The sequence below is a fragment of the Glycine max genome, chromosome 8 (assembly GCF_000004515.6).
Source record: "Glycine max cultivar Williams 82 chromosome 8, Glycine_max_v4.0, whole genome shotgun sequence".
In the NCBI taxonomy this organism is placed as follows: Eukaryota; Viridiplantae; Streptophyta; class Magnoliopsida; order Fabales; family Fabaceae; genus Glycine; species Glycine max.
In genome coordinates, this window is record NC_038244.2 from 9,399,292 (window position 1) to 9,418,730 (window position 19,439).

The following is a 19,439-nucleotide window of genomic DNA, read 5'->3' on the forward strand; positions in this document are numbered from 1 at the left end:
AATTATTTTGAGTGTGAGCGTTTTAGAGAGACTATTTTCAACAAGAATATTTTCAAACGTTTCTCTTAAACGACAATATTTTTTTAAAATATCTTAGAAGTTATATTAGATTAGGATTTCAAGAAACTTCTTTTATAAAAAAAGTTTTGTGGTGTTTAATAAAAAAAGTTAAATAATATAAATAAGTATTATGAAATTCAATTAAAAATTTTAAATTTTTTTAAGGATTATAACAAAACCTGATAGTTAATATTTTTTATAACTTAAAAAGTCTTTTACTATTTAAAAATATACATTATATATTATCTTTTAAGATGAGTTTTGATGGATTTAATTTGACATTTTAAAATAAAATATCTCTCAAATAATTTCATTTAAATTCTTGAGATTTGGTTAGACTTTTTTTTATATTGATTATCAAATAATCCTAATCTAATATAACTTCTAAGATATTTTAAAAAAATATTGTCGTTTAAGAGAAACGTTTGAGGAAAATATTGTATTTTAAAAAAATATTGTCTGGTTATCAAATTCTTATAAAATTCATTAAAATCTAAATTATCATAAAAGTTATATAAAAAATATAATAAGTCATAACATTTTCACACAATTTTTAAAATTCATTATATTTTTTCATGTTAAAATAATCTTTTAAAATCATAATCCAATACAATTTCTTAATCTTTTTTCACCATCCATAATTTTTGGTAAGTTTTAAAATAATATACAACAAAAGTACATTTGTATTTTTTTTCACTCCAATTACATAATGAAAATTGGTGGTTACAAACCAAAAATGTGTTTTTGTTGTGTTTTTTTCCACCTCCATTTATTAATGAAAACATATTTTTGTTTTGTAAATACAAACTGCCAATGTATAACAAAAGTATGTTTTTATGATATTTTTTTTGTCTAATCCCCTTTACAAGAGGGAAACACATTTGTATTGTTTATTTGCATAATAAAAATATGTTTCTGTTTTTTGTAAATTATTTTTCAAGAAAAATAAACAACAAAAACATGTTTAATTGTTATTTTTTGTCTGCCCGCAACTTAAAAAAAATGTTCTGGAAATTTTTTTAAAATATGGAATAATGTTTTCGCAAACATGATTTTGTTGTGGAAAAAAACAAAAAAAAATACCACTTTGGGTGGTTCGAGCGAGACGAGAGAGAAGAATAGGAGGTGGAGAAATGAGAGAGGAAGAGCGAAGGGTCGGGTGTGTTATGAAAGAGGATTGGGAAAGTGAGAGAAGTAGGGAGAAGCTAGTGTTGGGGTGTAGGAAAGAAGAAGAATGATAGAATGGTTAAATTACTATGATTGATGGTGCTAATAGCAATTTAGGTAGTGGGAATAGTTGTTCTCAACCCGGAGTCCCGAACCTATCTTTCTTCTCACCCTCACCTCAACGACGGTGCGGTGCGGTGCAGTTCTCTCTCTCATCGTTCTCTAATGGCACCGATTCTATCATCAGGTAAACGTTACTTCTTCTTCTCCTTTTCTTATTTATTTATTTATATATATATATGTGTGTTCATTATTATAATTTTAGTTATTGCACATTTTATTTTATTTGATTTCGTCTTGTCACATATCCGTGCCGTTCCCTCTTTTCAGAGATCGGCTCTTTAAACACCGTTGAATCTGAACTCGTCCTTGTAATTTACTTCGCTAGTTTCTGAGATTAGATTATTAGAGTGATGTTAAAATTTCTCGAGTTGTTAAATACTGTAGCATTAGCTACATTACAAATGTGCGTAAACGTAGACTTTACTGCTGTTTAATGATTATAATTAAGTTGATTGAAGAATAAAGGTTTGTTGGCACTTGGCAGTGATTCCAGAACAAATTAATTGACTCATTTAGAGAAGCTGCCAATATTTATGAGCTAAAGACATATTCTGTGGCGCATTCGAATGTTTCATTGAGCCAAGAGTTCATGGTTCAGTGTTTTATGTTAAATAAATAGGTTCCAGTCAACTAAATAATTTAAGAATCTTGACCCTTGATAAACTTTAAGTTTAGGTTAAATTGCTATCAAGTCAAACAAAGCTGTAGGTTTAGTGTTACAAAATGAAGTTCTCTAAGTGGTTGAGTACTTGCATTGCATATGGAAATTAACTGCTGGCTTTGCCTAGCATATTTATCTGTACATGAAGATTTTTAGTTCATTTTTTAAAATATTGATACCTCATCATAGCCTCTTGGAAAATTACTCTAACATTTATGCCTGTCTGTATAATGTAATAATGTAAGTAATTACTCTGAGTTGGGGTTGTTATCCATTTATTTTATTTTTGCAGCCAGTGATGACAATCTTGATCTTCAAGAAGTTATTTCTAAGGGCTCATTAGATTTTGACGAATGGACTTTACTGATTTCAGAGATCGAGAAACTATATCCTGTAAGTTTGATTCCAATAACTGAAAATGGTATTTGATTTTCTTTCATTTTTTTGCAGTTATAGACAAGATCATCATAACAAACTTACGTTTGGTACGCATTGTATGACTATGTCTTAATTTAGTTTTAATCTCGTTTAGTTTAACTAAATAAATTGACTAATTAAACTGTTGCCCTTGTTGATTATCTAAAGTTGGATGATTTCATGTATCTTCTCTGGCTCTGGTTTGTGTCATGAACAGAGTAATATCGTCATTTCTTATTCTTCTTTTTACTTGCTTTCTCTATCTCCTCTCTTGATAATTTCATTTTACATGTGTGTGAGACTGTATACTAATATGTTTATTTATTGATTTATTTATTTTCCTTTCTTTCTTGAAATATCATTACATATGTGATTATGGTGAAAGATGGTCTAGCTGTAATGCCGTACTTTGTGATGAATCTTTCTTGTTTGCATCTCAGTATTGGTTCATTGTTGTTATGGGATTTATGGGTACAACAAAGCTTGAATATCAATAAGATCTTTGGGCCAATTTCTGCAGGATGACGCAGAGAAAATATGTCTGGTTTATAACCATTTCTTATCCAAATTTCCTTTGTGTCATGGGTATTGGAGGAAATATGCTGCCCACATGACATGCTTATGCACCACAGATAAGGTTGTTGAAGTATTTGAAAAAGCTGTTTTAGCAGCAACATATTCAGTGGGCATGTGGGTTGATTACTGTAGCTTTGGCATGTCAGCTTTTGAGGACCCATCTGATATTCGGAGGTAAACATAGTTAACTTACAGTGCATGTGTACACTATGTAGTTGTAGTAGAAACTGTTTGGATAAATGATTTAGGTGGAGCTCTTCCCATATGTTTCCACACTATTACCTCTCCATGCTTTCTTAAAGCTTTTACAACACTCACACACGTAGTAGTAGTTGTAGAAGAAACTCTTTGGATAAATGATTTAGATAGACCAATTCCAGTACCCATATGTTTCCACACTATTACCTCTTCATACCCTTTGAAAGCTTTTAGTCTTGCTTATGCTGAAACTTGAAAGACAATGAGATAATTTTCTTGACATATTTTAATCAGGTTGTTCAAGAGAGCCATTTCCTTTGTTGGGAAGGACTATTTATGTCATATCTTGTGGGACAAGTATATTCACTTTGAGTTTTCCCAGCAGCAGTGGATTTCTCTTGCTCACATTTATATACAAACTCTTAAGTTCCCAACCAAAAAGTTGAATCAGTATTATGATAGGTATGTCTTTTATTGTGAAATTTCTTACCCCCCCCCCCCCCCCCCCCCCCCCCCCTCTTTGCTTGTGGGTAATTCTTGAAGTTGAAGCCAATAGCTTGTATTGCTATGAGGTGTGAAATGTAATGGGTAACTGTGGTTATGGGCTACAGAGAGAGCGAGGATACTAGTAAGGAGATAGCTTTCAATTTTACTCCTCCAGTTTGAGCAAGGGAGTTTGTTATGTTACCTTTGGTGAGCCTTAGACATTGTGTGGGCAAACTCAACCATTTTTTTTATAGACATGCTTGAAAGTCTTGTATGGTAGTCCACTAGTGCTATTAGATATGCTCCATTATTTCTACAAGAAGGATATAGTATAGTATGGACCATGGATGTATTAAATGGCATTTTATTTTCCTGAGGCCCTGTGGTGACTGTTGTGAATTATCTTTATAAAGTGGCAGATTAATTATATATTTGGAAATTGTTTTAAATTTATTTTGTAAGTTAGTAATGCTTTTTCTATACCTTGGGTGGTTGGATGATAGTTATTGAGAAGTTCTGAGGCTTGCATGACTTGGGTGAGCCTAATAGCCTTTACTATGCATTGCGGTGGGCCCTGATTTAGGTCATGAGTCATGACATCTATTCACAGTATGTTTTATAGTTTTGATTCTTTTGATTACTTAAAATTTTCTTCATTAGTTTCTTTTTTTTGGGTTTAAACATTTTATTATGCTTATTTTGATTTGGCAATTATTTTTTAATATAAATTAATAAAAAATTATTAATATTGTCGAAATATTCTTGCAAATATAATTTACAACCTCAAAAGTTAGATTGGTTAAATTTTCCTTGATATTATGTATCTCACTGTAGTAATTTTATATACTTAATATTTATAATGATTTATATACATGATTTATTTATAATATCTCACATTTAAATGAATTGAATGGGGTGTTTCTTTATGTGTGAATATATATAATTCTCAATAAAGAGTATCTTTATGGCTCATGGGATGTTTATAGAACTGGTAAATTTTTTCTCTTGATTAATTAACAGAAATATTTGATAAGCATGTATTGAAATTTTGAAGTGTAAATATATGTTTAAAACTGTAAGTAGAAGAACTAAAAATGAAAACAAATCAATAAAAGGGTATTTAAATGGTAAATGGAATTATAGATTCTTCATAGGGAGTATGTCAGTATCTAGTATGAATAGACACACACAAATGTTAATCTATAAAATATAAATATACTTGAAAGTCAAAACAACTATGTTAAAATATGTATTATTTTCTAAAAAAGGTTTGTTAAATGAACCACTTAAGAGTGTTTAATTGTTGACCAGTTACTAGTCATTTTTTGGAGTCTGTATTTCATGTCTTTTATTCATTTCTTTTAGTATTTACTTAGATATTACATCTTTGTTTTGGTCACCACCTTCATTTTAGGTTGTTTTGAGTGAATGATTGTTCCTATCAAACTGTATAAAATAATGCTTGTTTCACAAATGTGTGGTTGCATTTATTGTGTATTTTTACATATATTTGAATAATACCCTTACCAGATATTAGTTTTATATTTCTTCAGTTTTAAAAAGTTGCTAACCTTTTTGGAGGAGGGCATAGCAAGCCTGGAATTGCAATCTGAATCATGTTTTGATGGTGAAATTCCTATGACTACCTGTTACAAGGATGATGAGATTTATTGCATTATCAATGATATCATGGATTCATCTGTTGGATTGACTAGTTCAATAGCCCTAAAAAGGTACAGGGTCATTGGAGAACTGCTTTATCATAAAGCTTGTGAGTTGTATTCGAAAATTAGTCCTTTTGAGGCTAATATTCGAAGACATTACTTTCATGTTCGGCCTCTTGATGCAAATCAATTGCAGAATTGGCATAATTATCTGGATTTTATTGAACCTCAAGGGGACTTTGACTGGGTAAGTTTCCACACAGTATTCCCAGTAAATCTTGCCAGTTACATATTTGATTTTTTTGTTGAACTTTGTTGCCTAAAGTCTTTCATTTCTCCCTTTGAGATAGGCTGTGAAACTTTATGAGAGATGCTTGATTGTGTGTGCCAACTATCCTGAATACTGGATGCGTTATGTGGACTTCATGGAAGCCAAGGGAGGAAGAGAAATTGCAAACTATTCTTTAGTCCGAGCGACTGAAATTTATTTGAAGGTTTCTTCCATTTACCTGTTATTTTATTGAATTTCATGTTAATGGTCTTCTGTATATGCTTATTTTTACATGAGTTTCTCTATTGTGGTCTGAGAAACAATTGCCAAAGGTTAGGGATTTTATAGAATGCAAGTATGAAGCTTTTACCAAAGTTAAATGGCAATGGATGTCTGTCCATGATACAGAGACTAATTTGTGATAACATTTTATAACTGAAAAGGAAGAAGTGAAATGTAATGGTTTGGATCAAGAAGGTCTCATACTCATGCATTATGAGTCATATTTGGGAAAAACTCAAAGGCAATTGATTTGGCACTGGCATATCATAATAACAGTTTTTGTGATATTTCTTGAGTATGTCTGTTTTGTCCCTACTTTTATGGCTTTAGAATGTGTTTATGTTATTGGCTTCTATTTGCTGCTATGCCATGATTGATTTCTAGGAGTATTCTGTAAAACCTTAGAGCCTCTTTGGCTCTGTTACTTTTATTAATCTCCCCCCAAAATTCTCTATTTCTAAACCAAAAAAACGAGAGGAAGAATCACCTATTTGCTGCTATGTCTTTTATTTGAACTCAGTCAGTTAGGCCCATATATGCAGTGATAAAGTCCTTTTTAGGCACTCTTACTGTTCCATATGAAATGGAAGTGGTAGGCTTGGTTAGAGCACTGTGTAAGATGATTATCCACAGTATTGTTGACTGCTGAGGTATTCTTCTTCCTGCTCCTCCACTGTCCCAGTTGTAGCTATACAAAACACCATAGTTCTACAAAAAATAAATGGAAATTCTTATAACTTTGTTTTTGATATTCTACTGTGTGGTTTATAATGGAAATGTTACTAATGAGTAATGATAAATAAAATGAAACAAGTTTGTCTACTATTCTTTATGTCAAGTTGAGTGGTATTTTTTTTGCATTGGTTAATTAATTCTTTGCAAGCCCATTTTTTAACTTCATTACTAGGTTATGCCCTACTGAAACTTGTTTAATTCCTTTCTTCTCTAGGTCTAAATAGTTTTATGCCTGACTAGGCAATGTTTATAGCTCCATCATATGTTTGTTGCAGAAAGTGCCAGAAATCCATTTATTCAATGCCAGGTTTAAGGAACAAATAGGAGATGTTTTAGCTGCTCGTGCTGCATATATTCAGAGTGGTAAAGAGACAGATTCTGACTTTGTGGAAAATGTTATATCAAAAGCTAATATGGAAAAACGTTTGGTATGCAACTAGCCTTTATTACAATTGAAGAAAAAACTGCAATGCCCAGATACAGAAAAGTGATTACATGTGCTACTTTATATTTTTATTGCAGGGAAATACAGAGTCAGCTTTCAGTATATACAAAGAAGCACTAAAAATGGCATCAGCAGAGAAAATGTTACATGCCCTCCCTATTTTATATGTTCATTTCTCTCGGCTAAAATATTTGGTAGGTATCATATGCTCATTTTCTTTGAGAATTAGGGATTTAACAGTTTTATGTAGGTGTTATTATAAATGTTTTGATTATGTAGAAATCACTCAATCATGTTTTTGTCATTTTGAGAACATCCATTTTTCTCTAATTTTTATTTTTTCTTTTATTTCTTCCTTCTAGATTGTAATTAGATGCAATTTAGTTATTTGGATGTCACTACTAATGATAATCCGATTAGAACTAGTGAGAATCCAAGTACAATAGAAAAGTTCATTGGAGGGAATAATCTATATTCTATACTTCCTCAGAAATTTGAGCTAAAAGCACACGGTACATCTTTTAGTTCCTTAATATAATGAAAATTATTTTTCCGTATAAAATATTTTATATCATTGAGTATAATAAAGAGGAACATTTCTCACCAAATGGTCCTCCCGAAATTTAATATGGGAACCATCATTGAAACCCAAGGAAATGAAAGATCTAAAAGAAGCATAACCTTGAGATGTGAATGGGGCTAACATGTGTTGCTTTAACACTGAATTGACATCCCACCCATTAGGATGCAAACTTCACTTCTGATAACCTGATGCCATAAAGAGTTAGTCAGTAGAGGAAAAAGCCAAAGCCATTTGGCTGTCAAAGCAATGTTTTTGGTTAGCAAATTTTCCAACCCTAAAGCTCCAAACCTCTTTTAAGACACTTGCTGATATTTTTTATATTGTTTAACTATATATAAATGCATGCTTGTTTGAAATCTTTAACTTTTTTTTTCTTCTTGGAAAGTTGACATTTTGTGTCCTTAATTTCTTATTGTTGTAAACCTTTTGTTTTGTTTTTCTTGTCACTAGCAATCTAGCATAATCCATTGGATTGTTTGGAAAGTCGTTCTTCCTATCACTTTTTTCCCCTCCCTTGTTTTCTTTTCATATCAGCAATACATACGGCTTTGTAGAATAGAATTTGAGGATAATAACTTTGGTTAGAGTTAAAAGATTGGCTTTGTTACCTTTTAGGCTATCATTAGTCATAACAATTAGTTCTTTCAAGCTTCAACTTTTTTTTACTTTTATTTTTATTAAATTCCTGACAAAAGATTCAAGCAGGCATATCATATCATAGTAGTTATACAAAGAAGAGTTCTTTAAAATGGAAACAAGAAAAAAATGTCACTTTTATGATGAATGCTGTTGTCTGGTGTAGTCAATAAGTTCTTTCAACTTTTTATTTTTTACTTTATTTTTATTAAATGCCTGACAAAGGATTGAAGCAGGTATATCATATCATATCATAATTATACAAAGAAGAGTTCTTTAAAATGGAAAATGAGAAGAAGATAAAAAATCTATCACTTTTATGATGAATGCTGTTGTCAGGTGTAGTTACCTATTTTTTTTTAATCATTTTTTCCTTCCTTGGTTTTAAGAGTACAAACAGTGTGGATGCTGCCGGAGATGTCTTAATTGATGGTGTCAGAACTTTGCCTCAAAACAAATTGCTTCTGGAGGTATGTCTGTAATATGTCTTCTGTAAAAGTAGATAGACCTAAGCTGGAGCTTCTCTCAATAAGTATGCATATAGACCCATGTAGGCTAAATTAAACCACTGATTTATAGCAGATCTACTGAAAAACCTAATAAGCAAGCCTTTTAACTTGCTGTGGACTCGGGCAAATTCACTCTAACAAAATAAGTCAAACAGTATAGTTGCTACAGACCCCCTCCCCCCCCCAAAAAAAAAAAAAAAGTGACGAGAAAGAGATTATGGGTTTAAGAGCTGGACTCAAGGAATAAACACACTGAATTCTGAATAAAATAGAAAAAAATCTGTTTTTTAGGCCTGATTTGTGTTCAAACACGTTTCCCCATAATGCACACAGGGTTTCCCCATAACTAGGAGTTTCCTCCTTCAAACAAAGGAAATAACAATCTGACACCTTAATTCCCTTTTACAAGTCTGTAACATGACTTATATATCAAAATAAGTGCCACTTCATAACCTTTTACAAGTCTGTAACATGACTTATATATCAAAATAAGTGCCACTTCATAACCTATAACTTCCTAATCTGAAAATAACGGCCTAATAACTTGCCAATACAAAATTATAACCACCTAAATCCGATTTTGGACTATCATGTTGCTAAGATGAGAAACTAGAAAGTGGCAGTTCATATTCCCTTGAGTCCTGACTGCAGCATTGTCGAAAATCAATTCACCTACACCCATCGTGCAAAACTTCTTTTTGAACTGGTGTGAAGCATAGGCTCACTATTAACCAGTGCTTAAATTGGCAAAATCAAGGTTTTGGTCTCTTGAAATGGTTTTTATTTCTGTCAAGCTTGTGCTCTCAGGTACAAGCCAGGAATGATTTTATTTTCAGATTTATTCTTGTGGATAAAATCACTTTTGAATTTAAATTATGATAAAATTTCTTCGGTTGTTTTTATTACTTTTGCAGGAATTGATAAAGTTCTTAATGATGCATGGGGGGACAAAGCACATGGCTGTAATAGATTCAATTATTGCTGATACAATATCTCCAAGGTCTGAGGGATCTCAAGGTTTTAGTACAGAAGATGCAGAGGATATATCAAACTTATATCTAGAGGTTATATTTTCTCTGAGTTCAATTATATTGGAGTCTGTCTTTATGATTTAGGAGTAAAGTAATATAAAGTGGTTTTTTTTTCTGTTTTTTTGTATTTATTAGTTATTTTCTTATGATTCAACTAGTTAATATTAGAAAAATTTATAACCTTGCGCTTTTGTGGGTAAGTACTGTTTATTTATGCTATAGTGTATCTGCCTTAAAAATATGGGCTTTTACTTTATTGGTATAATTTCTAATATGTTTCTTTCTTGCATTCCACAGTAACCTCATTAACGTATTTTGAATAGAAAAAAGTGAAGTATTTTGAACTTTTGATAGTTTGTTTGGTGCACTTTTACTAGGGATTGATCCTTTTTGCACTGATATTTCAATTGGTAAACCTTCGCCACTTGAACAAAGCCAAGTACTTGAAATTTTGATGCTAACATCTCTATAATAATACCAGTTTGTGGACTATTGTGGAACCATACATGATGTAAGGAAGGCGTGGAATCGGCACATAAAATTATTTCCAGACTCTGTCCGGACTGCTAAACGTAGAAGATTGATTAATTTGATGGACAAGAGAGAAGAGGTTTTTGTTGTCATGCCTAATCAAGCATCTAGGGATTCTAGTTCTGATTTGGATGCTGCACATTTACATAAAAAAGACAAGAAAGTGTTATTGCTGAAATATTGTGATAATCAGTCTGATGCTACTAAAGATGAATTAATGCTGACAAAAAATCATAATGCTCGGTCTAATAATGATACAGATACATGCAATCTTCAAATTATGGAATCAGAATACAAAATAGAAGAAAATGGGAGAGAATTACCTCTCCCAATTTCTGAGGAGCCAAGAGACAATGATCCTGAAAATAATGTGTCATCTGCCAATTTAGTGGAAGTTAAAGAGCGATCAATAACCAAGAATTTAAAAAATAGTTGTTCTTCTGAATCTGATGTTTCATCAGAGGAATTATTACGTCAAACTGCCTGTGGAAACCAATCCTCACAAGCTTTGCAAATACCCTCTAAGGAAAATACTGCTTTTTCTAAGGGAACGTGTGAGCTTGAGCCTGAAGAACTTAAGCCGCTTTCTCCGTCAAGCATATCATTAAACCCCCAGGAAAGCACATGTCCTGATTCAGGACCGATGGTGTCTCAGGAGGAGTGTGATGCAATTCCGGAAAGCTGCAAGTCAAATAGTAGAGCAGTAGTTGGTGGTCATACCACAAATCAAGACAACTCTGCAAGCACTCAAGATTCCGAGTCTGCCCAAATCCCCATTGAAATTAACAGTCCATATTCAGCACGCCATCGAGACCAGAGAGCAAGAAAACCACTTCTGCCTCCACGGTCTTCTGGTAATAGTGGTGGAAACTGGCATAAAATGAGAAATGCTGGTCAATTTCGTAGAGGCCCCAAATTTGGCTATCGGGGAAATACACATAGGAAACAGCACCAACGGCAGCAGCTGCCTCCTCAACAGATTCATCCCCCTGAAAGGGGTTCACAAATGGCTGTGGCTCCAGGTTACTCTTCTCAACCTGTATTGCAAATCCAGCAATGCAATCAAGGACAAAATCAGTTTCACTCTGCTGCTACTCCTACTGATTTTGCAGCAGCTAGTTGTTGGCCTATGCAAAACATGCAGATACAGAACACTTCATCTCAGTCTCAAACACCTGCCAATACTACATCACATGTATTACAACATGCAATGCAAGGCAATGAGCGATATGGATATATGCAGAATGACCAAGAATATAATCAGTTATGGCAATACTATCAGCAGCAACAGCAACAGCTGCAACTACAACAACATTATATTCAATTACAGCAGCAATCGTTCCAGCAGGGACTGTCACAACAACAGCTCCAACATAGCCTGCTGGAACCTCTTCAACCACAACAGCTCCAACAACAGGTTCTGCAGCAGCAGCAGCAGCAATACTTTCAACAGCAGCAACCTCTGCAGCAAGAACACCCTGAAAACCTTATGCAGCAACAGCAGCCATCAACACAGGTACACCAAGTAGGAAAAGAGAATATGAATACTGATGAATTTATGATCTTGAATTGATTTGGTGTGTGTAATTTGTAAATAAGAAGCACCAGCACCTCTAGAGATAAAAGTTCTAGCAGACTTTCTTAACGCAGTGGGTGAGAGATTCTTGATGAACAGTTTTTATTACAGTGAGATTGTGGAACATCTTTCTCTGAACCTTTAGAACTCAATTCTATTACTTTTTTGCAATTGCAGAGCAGCAGTCATCCCGTAGCAGACCAAGGGCAGGCAATAGTGACATTGCAGGTGAGTTAAATCGTTATTCTTATAGGGGAAAAAACTAGAGAGTGAATTGCTTTTGTGTTGGTAAATTCCAATGCATCTAAATTGGCTGCATGTATGGCTTGTTCTCCGGCCCTTTCAAACATGAACTTTAATTTTTGAATTTTGATCATGTAGGGCCACGGAGCAGTATTATCGCAACAATCAGACAAACTTGGGCCGATTTCTTCTCCAGTTGTGCACCATCCTCAAGAGAAATCTACCCAACAAGAGTGACATTTCCCTGGAGATTCGACAGAATTTCAGTAGTAAAATTAAGGATTTCACGCAATTAACTTGGCCCAAAGACACTTGATATACACATGAAATTTTTAGCAAAAAGAAAACTTAAATATCTTTTTCATACATGCAATATAATCCATTTTGATTTTACTACCTAAATTTCACTTTTTTTAAAAAAAAATTATTTTACTACATGAAATATTTTAGTAGTTACCGGCAGCCAGATCCTTAACTAGAAGTGTTTTTTTTTTTTTCTTTTTTCTTTTCTTACTATAGGGTTTCAAGCAACATGAGTTTGGATAAGAAGATGGATGCATGTTGATTCTTTATTTTCATTTTGCCTCAAATACATAATAAATGTGACGTAATGTAGTAGTAGTAGTAGTATATAAAATTACATTGATTCAATAACACCTAATATAGCTTTATATTTTTCATGTTTTTTTTTACTTACTGTACGTTTGGTGTCTTCAACCCAAACCAAACATACTAGTATAATTCGGTAAGTCAATTTTTGGTGCCAATCAATTACCTTTTGACCCAACATGTAGAACAAAATATATTTTGGTTGAAAAAGAGATAGATGTTCACAGTGCAACATGGGTCAGTGTCATTTCGCCGCACCACTGATCCTCATTCAAGTTGTCATATGACAAAACAAAAGGAACGAGACAAAAGATAACTAAATATTAAGCAATCGAGAATGTCGATGTGTTGCTTATTTGCTGTCTAACTAAGCTCCTTACAAAAATGTTCATGTGTTGACTTGAAGCTAGCTGCCAGTGCTCTATGTGGTTTGATGTTTGTTATGATCATCAATTTATTTATATGGTTGTCTTGTGCAAGAAGTTTATTCATATGGTTGATGACTTTGTTGTATCAGGGTCTTACATATATAGTTGTACCCTTTTCACGGTTGCTTGTACCACTTTTGTAATTCCTAATTTACTATATTGCTCCTAAACTTTGATACTTGTTGTGCTGAGTTTGGTGGCAGCTTGTTATTAATATATTATTTTGCTTATTAAAAAAAAGCAATTGAGAATGTCGAGAGATGGGAGAGACAGAACAATGAAACAAGAGATGGGTGAAAATTTGAAGGGCTCCCACTCACCACACTCATCTTCATCATCATTTGAGATACGCTGATTATTTCTCCTAAGAATTTTTCACCCTACTCATCATAACTCAGAAGACAAAGTAGCTACAAGTTTCATTGTCGACGTAAGATTATTTTGATCTGTTCATTTTTTCAAGTGACATATGCTCCTTGCTTATCATTAATTCTTGTATGTGTATATATCATTTTGAGCCAGACCACAACGATCCCCAGCTCACAGTTTAACCTTAAAAGAAAATAAATAATAATAATAATAATAATAATAATAATAATAATAATAATAGACGAGTATTAAAATGAAGAGAATCATTCTTGAAATAAGCATCAAAATCGTTAATTGTTCTGACATATATTCTAAGACTGTGTTGAGTCCTATTTTCCTTATTATTTCTATTTATTTATTTATCAAGTGAAATCTCAATTTATTTCCTAAAGTATTACTCTCTCTCTCTCTAAGAAGATCTTAGAGTAAGAAAATTATATAAATAATCCCTTAATTAATAGAAATCATAATAAGTAATTCTTCAAGAATTAGGCCATCCACGGTTGTGTGTTTAGTATCTACCCATTGGAGCATGAATATTGTATGTTTGGGGTAGATGTATATGTGTGTCCATATATATTTTCAGCAAAAGCATATTGAAAGTTAACGAAAATTGAAGGTATTTTGTCCAAATTCTTATTTATATTCTATTCCTAAGACAAAACAGTAGTAATCACAAAAGAATACTAATATAGTAAATAGAATATTTAAATGTTTTTGATACATGTAAATTAGTTTTTTTTTTATTTTCTATTTTTGACCCTGTAAGTTTATTTTTCTAATGTTAATGAATGTAAGTTGTTTTTTTTTTAATTTTAGTTCCCATAACTTTTTTTTGTTTATTTTTAATTCTCATAAGTTTGTACTTTTTCCATTAGTCTTTTTAAAATTATATTTTTTCAACCAGGTTTCACAATTTGATGCACTAATTAGTTATTAGACATTAAGCCGTGGCAGTGGGAGTTTCCTGTCCACAAATAGCCAAGAAAGCATGAATAAATGTACAAGAGATTAAAGACAAGAGAGACCAATAAAAACATGATAAAGGCAATGCTTGTCATCAATACTATTATGGCCTGAGATTTGTTTTCTTGCACCTAAATTTTGATTGAATTAAAATAATATCATGAACAATTACTGGGAAGCCTACTCCGGGTTCCTATTTGAAGTGAAGATTTTGAAAATTTTCTATATAATAGCTCTTTTGAAGAGCAAATTAAGCATAGGAACATCATAGCACTAAAAGGACTAAGTAAGATTTTCAATTTTGGAAACAGCTCTCTGTATCTAAAGAGACATAATGGCTGTGCATGTACTATCACAAAGGTGGGATGTGAAATGGGTTGCTGGAAAGGTTTTCATTGCTTTGCTTCTTCTTGTTACAGTCTCCGCTAAGAACACAACCTTAGAATCCAATGAGACCACAGGGGTTGGTACCGGTTATTATGCTAAAGTATTTTACAAACACACTTGGCCGGTAAGAATCTTCACTTCACAAAAATCTATGATCGCATGATGTTTTCATATACTTTTTGTCTCAATTTCAAATAACCACAATAGTTATTAACAAGTTCTTTTTATTGACAAATGTTAATTTGTTAAAATGTTAAGTTTGTTAAGAGAATCAAACCTATGATCTTTTTTTCTCTTTCCTTCTCCCTTAACCTTCTCATTCTCCTTATATCTCCATGCAAGTTGATTAGTGTTTGTATGTTATGTTAAGAACGTTGAACTGGGATTAACGTTGTAATAATGATTTCTGCAGAGCATGGAATATGGGTGGAAAATAATAGTGGGCACCATGGTTGGATTCCTAGGATCAGCATTTGGGAATGTGGGAGGTGTTGGTGGGGGTGGCATCTTTGTGCCCATGCTAACCCTCATTATTGGATTTGATGCAAAATCAGCAATAGCAATATCAAAATGTAAGAAGCAGCTAGCATTGTCCCCTTATTTTCTCCCTTCTGCCGTTACAAATCGATGATGTATAACAATATCAAAATGCAAAATCAGCAATAGCAATAGCAATATCAATATCAAAATGGAAAATTAGCAATAGCAATACAATTTTGTTGATGATGTATAATACATTAATATTTAATAATTTAAACCTTTTTTTAAGAATATAATAAATGATAACATTTAATATTTTTTTTATATAACATGATACTAATATATTTGCACTGATATAATTTATTTTAAAATATGATTATATGTTTTTTTTAGTTTTAGTTTTTGGTGAATGAAATTTTAATTTTAGTTTGTTACGTCTAAAGTTAATTTATGAATTATTTATATATAATGATCCATGACTCTTGAGCTCTCCGCCATAAAGGTGTTCTAAATCACATGAAAAGGACAAAATCCCCCATATAATTAATCAATAATCTGTGCTAAAAGTCATCTTATTTGCTTTGTACTTGTGGCCATTTTTAAGCATAATTGTTTTGATTATTATTATTTTGAACCTTATATTGATGGAATATGTATGTTTCTGTTTGTTTGATGAAGGCATGATTACGGGTGGAGCAACAGCAACTGTTTTCTACAATTTGAGGCAAAGACACCCCACCCTTGATTTGCCTGTGATTGACTATGACTTGGCTCTTCTTTTTCAACCAATGTTGATGCTTGGAATCAGTATTGGAGTTTCTTTCAATGTGATTTTTCCTGACTGGATGCTAACAACCTTGTTAATAATATTTTTTACCGGTAATTAAGAATTGCTTAAAAGTTAAAAAAAAATTGAGTCAGTCTTAGCTCTATAATTTATTTTCTTTGCCTATCCTTTGATGTAATTTGAATGTGAAACAGGAATTTCAGTTAAATCCTTCTTTAAGGGTGTTGACACATGGAAACAAGAAACCCTTATCGTGAAGGTTGCTTAAACATGACTCCTCTTTTATATGTTAAATTTCTTTTTAAGTTATGCATTTTGGTGCTTTGGTTTTTGATGCATGGATGTTATAATTCCAGGAAGCTAGGAAGAATTCACAGATTGATGGTAGGGGCGGATCTACATGTATAACAACTAATCAATTGTCCTCACAAAGTAAATTTTTTTACTTGAATATATTAAATAAATATTTTTTGTCCCATTAAAAAATAGATGTTGTCCTTAAAAAATATTTTTTTAATAAAAAATATAAGAAATTATAAAACATAAAAGAAAAAATAAAATAATATTAATTTTGTCTATTTTATCCTTTTAACTTTTATTATTTTCAATTTGTCTAATACTTTTTTTAATAAAAAATTGTATTATTTTTTCGTCTGAAATAATATTAAATTATATTTTTTTCTTCCACTGATTTTTTTTAAGCTGACACTGATAGATGGTAAGTGGTTTGATGTTATTTCAATTCTAGCCTTTTGTATAGAGATACAGTGTTTATCAAAGATGTGCTAATTTTCAATCTAATCAGATATTGGAAGTCCTGAAGATGCTGCACATTATATTCAAACAGGAGACCCGGTCAAGGACAATACCAATCAATCAAGGAAAAAAGTAGAACAAAATACAAACAGTTGCTGCTTCCATTTATGTACCCAACATCTATATTTTCTAATGAAATCTAAAACTATCATGCAGGTTTCTGTCATTGAGAATATTCATTGGAATGAACTTGGACTTCTTTTCGCTGTCTGGATCATGATACTTGCATTAGAGATTGGAAAAGTTAGTATCCTATGAGCTGTTCTACTCACAATTTGAGTTTTTCATTTCTTGCATTTGTGGTCATTGGTCAACATAATATGATGATGATATATGCCTCTATTTTGGAACAGAATTACACAACAACTTGCTCTGGAGTATATTGGGTGATCAATCTACTGCAGGTATGAGCTAGTATAGAAGAATTCAATTTTGAGAAACCATAGTTGTCATATATATAATTTTTGGGTGTTCTTAATCAGTATCCTATTAAAGAATTAAAAAGAAAAAATATTTATTATGAAGATTATATAAGACATAAAACAAAGTTATGATTAGTACAATTTTATGTATTTTAATCTTTTTTTTTTTTAATTTTTCAACCACGGTCCTAAGGATACTGATTAGCATTTGTCATAATTTTCTTATCTCATCCTAATCAAGCTAAAATGATCTCACTGTTGAGTGTTTGAATACCTAATGAAGAGCTAAGAGGTTCATACATTTATGGTTCTAGAACCAATGAACCATCAATGTCATTATCATGGTGACTATTTTAATTTATTTATTTTCAGGTCCCCATAGCTGTAGGGATGAGTTCATACCAGGCTATGCGACTATACAAAGGGCAGAGAATCATAGGATCCAAGGGAGATCAACAAACAAATTGGCGAGTGTTGCAGTTAATTCTATTTTGTGCTTGTGGCATACTTGCCGGCACGATTGCTGGTTTGTTAGGCCTTGGTGGAGGATTCATCTTGGCACCCCTTTTTCTTGGAATAGGAATCCCTCCTCAGGTACCTTTCATTCGTCTTTTTGCCATAAAGTTGTTTATGTATATTTTACATGGAAACCACTCTGATTGGGGATTTTTTTCACAAAGGTGGCTAGTGCTACATCCATTTTGGCAATGGCATTTTCTGCATCTATGGCAGTGGTGGAATATTACCTTCTCAAACGTTTCCCAATTTCTTATGGTAAGTATGGATGCATATAGACATTACTTGAGGAATTAACAATATTCTAGAGGATGAGTAATTTTGCCAAGCTCCAAGAGCATGTGCATATATAGTGTAATAGAGGATGTTAATTGAGTAATTAATAGGTTAAGGAAGCAATAACTTGTTAAGTTGCTATATATTATGGACTTTTTAATGATCTGGATGATCTTGCAGCTCTTTACTTTGTAGCTGTAGCCACTGCTGCTGCACTTGTTGGGCAGCATTTGGTGAGAAAGGTGATTGCCATATTGGGGAGAGCATCTGTGATCATTTTCATCTTAACTCTCACACTTTGTGTTAGTGCAGTTTTACTAGGTAAGAGGACTAGTACTGCTTTGTGGACATTCTTCTGGTATTCTTTAATTTTGTGAGATTACTAGCATCTGAGGCAAATATGGGTTAATATTGTTTACCAACATGTCATATTTTATTACCTATAAATATTAGAATAGTACCATCAAATACATGGATCAAGGCATGAGATTGTTTAAATTTAACTAATAAAAGATGCATGTGATGTAAAAAATATATATTAAAATAGCTTGTTGTTTTTATATTCAAGTAACAAAATTGGATAATGCTATGTTGGTTTTTAGTTAAAAATTTTTGAATTTTAAAAATCAAAAGTAGTTTTAATTAGTTTTTTGCTTTTTATTTTCAATTTTAAAAAGTTGTTGTAAAATTTAAACTTTTCTTTAAAACAGTGGCTGAGAATAACAATTCTTTCATAAATCATATACTCTTTTAAATATTTGTATAAGAATCAAATTAAAAGTTTTGTCTGGGCCTTTTGTTAAGACAAGTTTATGTACCAAAAAAACTTTAAGACAAGTTTAATTTAAATGTGCTTAATTTATGTCTCTGTTGGCTAATGCAAGTTTTTATTTCGACGGCTTTTTTTTCTTTCCAAATTACAGGTGGAGTAGGCGTTGCAAACATGATCAAGAGGATTGAAAATAAGGAGTACATGGGGTTTGGAAACCTTTGCACGTACAAGGTTCAAAAATAAAGTTCATGATGCCTAATATTTAAGGCCAGGGCTCTTTACTTATACTGTAGTTTTGTATGTATACCGACGGTAACGAAGACCAAATCTAAGTTCTTGTGTATATGCTTTAACCCTTAAACTATTAGGGCAATTCTAATGAATATATATTGTCGGGATGTGTATTAAAGAACTTGC

General features: G+C 32.2%; 2 protein-coding genes across 7 annotated transcripts; both read left to right on the forward strand.

The window, feature by feature from the left end:
- The first annotated feature begins 1,112 nt into the window (after positions 1 to 1,112).
- On the forward strand, positions 1,113 to 12,845 carry LOC100780705 (RNA polymerase II degradation factor 1). 6 transcript variants are annotated; one of them, XM_041018122.1, is made up of 14 exons: positions 1,113 to 1,474; positions 2,304 to 2,404; positions 2,949 to 3,178; positions 3,497 to 3,664; positions 5,242 to 5,599; positions 5,703 to 5,846; positions 6,916 to 7,068; positions 7,163 to 7,279; positions 8,694 to 8,774; positions 9,728 to 9,877; positions 10,326 to 10,948; positions 10,979 to 11,891; positions 12,129 to 12,179; positions 12,333 to 12,845. In XM_041018122.1, exons 1-14 carry the CDS (start codon positions 1,453 to 1,455, stop codon positions 12,429 to 12,431), a joined length of 3,210 nt encoding a protein of 1,069 aa, XP_040874056.1. In that variant the 5' UTR covers positions 1,113 to 1,452; the 3' UTR covers positions 12,432 to 12,845. The 6 variants fall into 6 exon arrangements, with proteins under 6 accessions (XP_040874056.1, XP_014634394.1, XP_014634396.1 ...); XM_014778908.3 differs by having other exon boundaries at positions 10,326 to 11,891; XM_014778910.2 differs by lacking the exon at positions 1,113 to 1,474 and having other exon boundaries at positions 2,398 to 2,496; positions 10,326 to 11,891.
- Positions 12,846 to 14,883: 2,038 nt separating this feature from the next.
- On the forward strand, positions 14,884 to 19,411 carry LOC100801244 (sulfite exporter TauE/SafE family protein 3). Its single transcript, XM_006585129.3, has 12 exons — positions 14,884 to 15,077; positions 15,366 to 15,525; positions 16,112 to 16,312; positions 16,415 to 16,479; positions 16,577 to 16,604; positions 17,026 to 17,108; positions 17,193 to 17,279; positions 17,390 to 17,440; positions 17,831 to 18,052; positions 18,139 to 18,232; positions 18,431 to 18,571; positions 19,174 to 19,411. Exons 1-12 carry the CDS (start codon positions 14,901 to 14,903, stop codon positions 19,263 to 19,265), a joined length of 1,401 nt encoding a protein of 466 aa, XP_006585192.2. The 5' UTR covers positions 14,884 to 14,900; the 3' UTR covers positions 19,266 to 19,411.
- The last annotated feature ends 28 nt before the right edge of the window (positions 19,412 to 19,439 follow it).

Excerpts from the sequence above, each read along its gene's own strand:
- LOC100780705 (XM_014778908.3), top strand. The coding sequence starts at position 1,453 with ATGGCACCGATTCTATCATCAG. Across the intron at positions 7,069-7,162 it reads CTAATATGGAAAAACGTTTG|GGAAATACAGAGTCAGCTTT; the intron begins GTATGCAACTAG and ends TTTTTATTGCAG. Across the intron at positions 12,180-12,332 it reads AGGCAATAGTGACATTGCAG|GGCCACGGAGCAGTATTATC; the intron begins GTGAGTTAAATC and ends TTGATCATGTAG.
- LOC100801244 (XM_006585129.3), top strand. The coding sequence starts at position 14,901 with ATGGCTGTGCATGTACTATCACAAAGGTGGGATGTGAAATGGGTTGCT. Across the intron at positions 16,605-17,025 it reads GAAGAATTCACAGATTGATG|ATATTGGAAGTCCTGAAGAT; the intron begins GTAGGGGCGGAT and ends CAATCTAATCAG. Across the intron at positions 17,109-17,192 it reads CCAATCAATCAAGGAAAAAA|GTTTCTGTCATTGAGAATAT; the intron begins GTAGAACAAAAT and ends ACTATCATGCAG.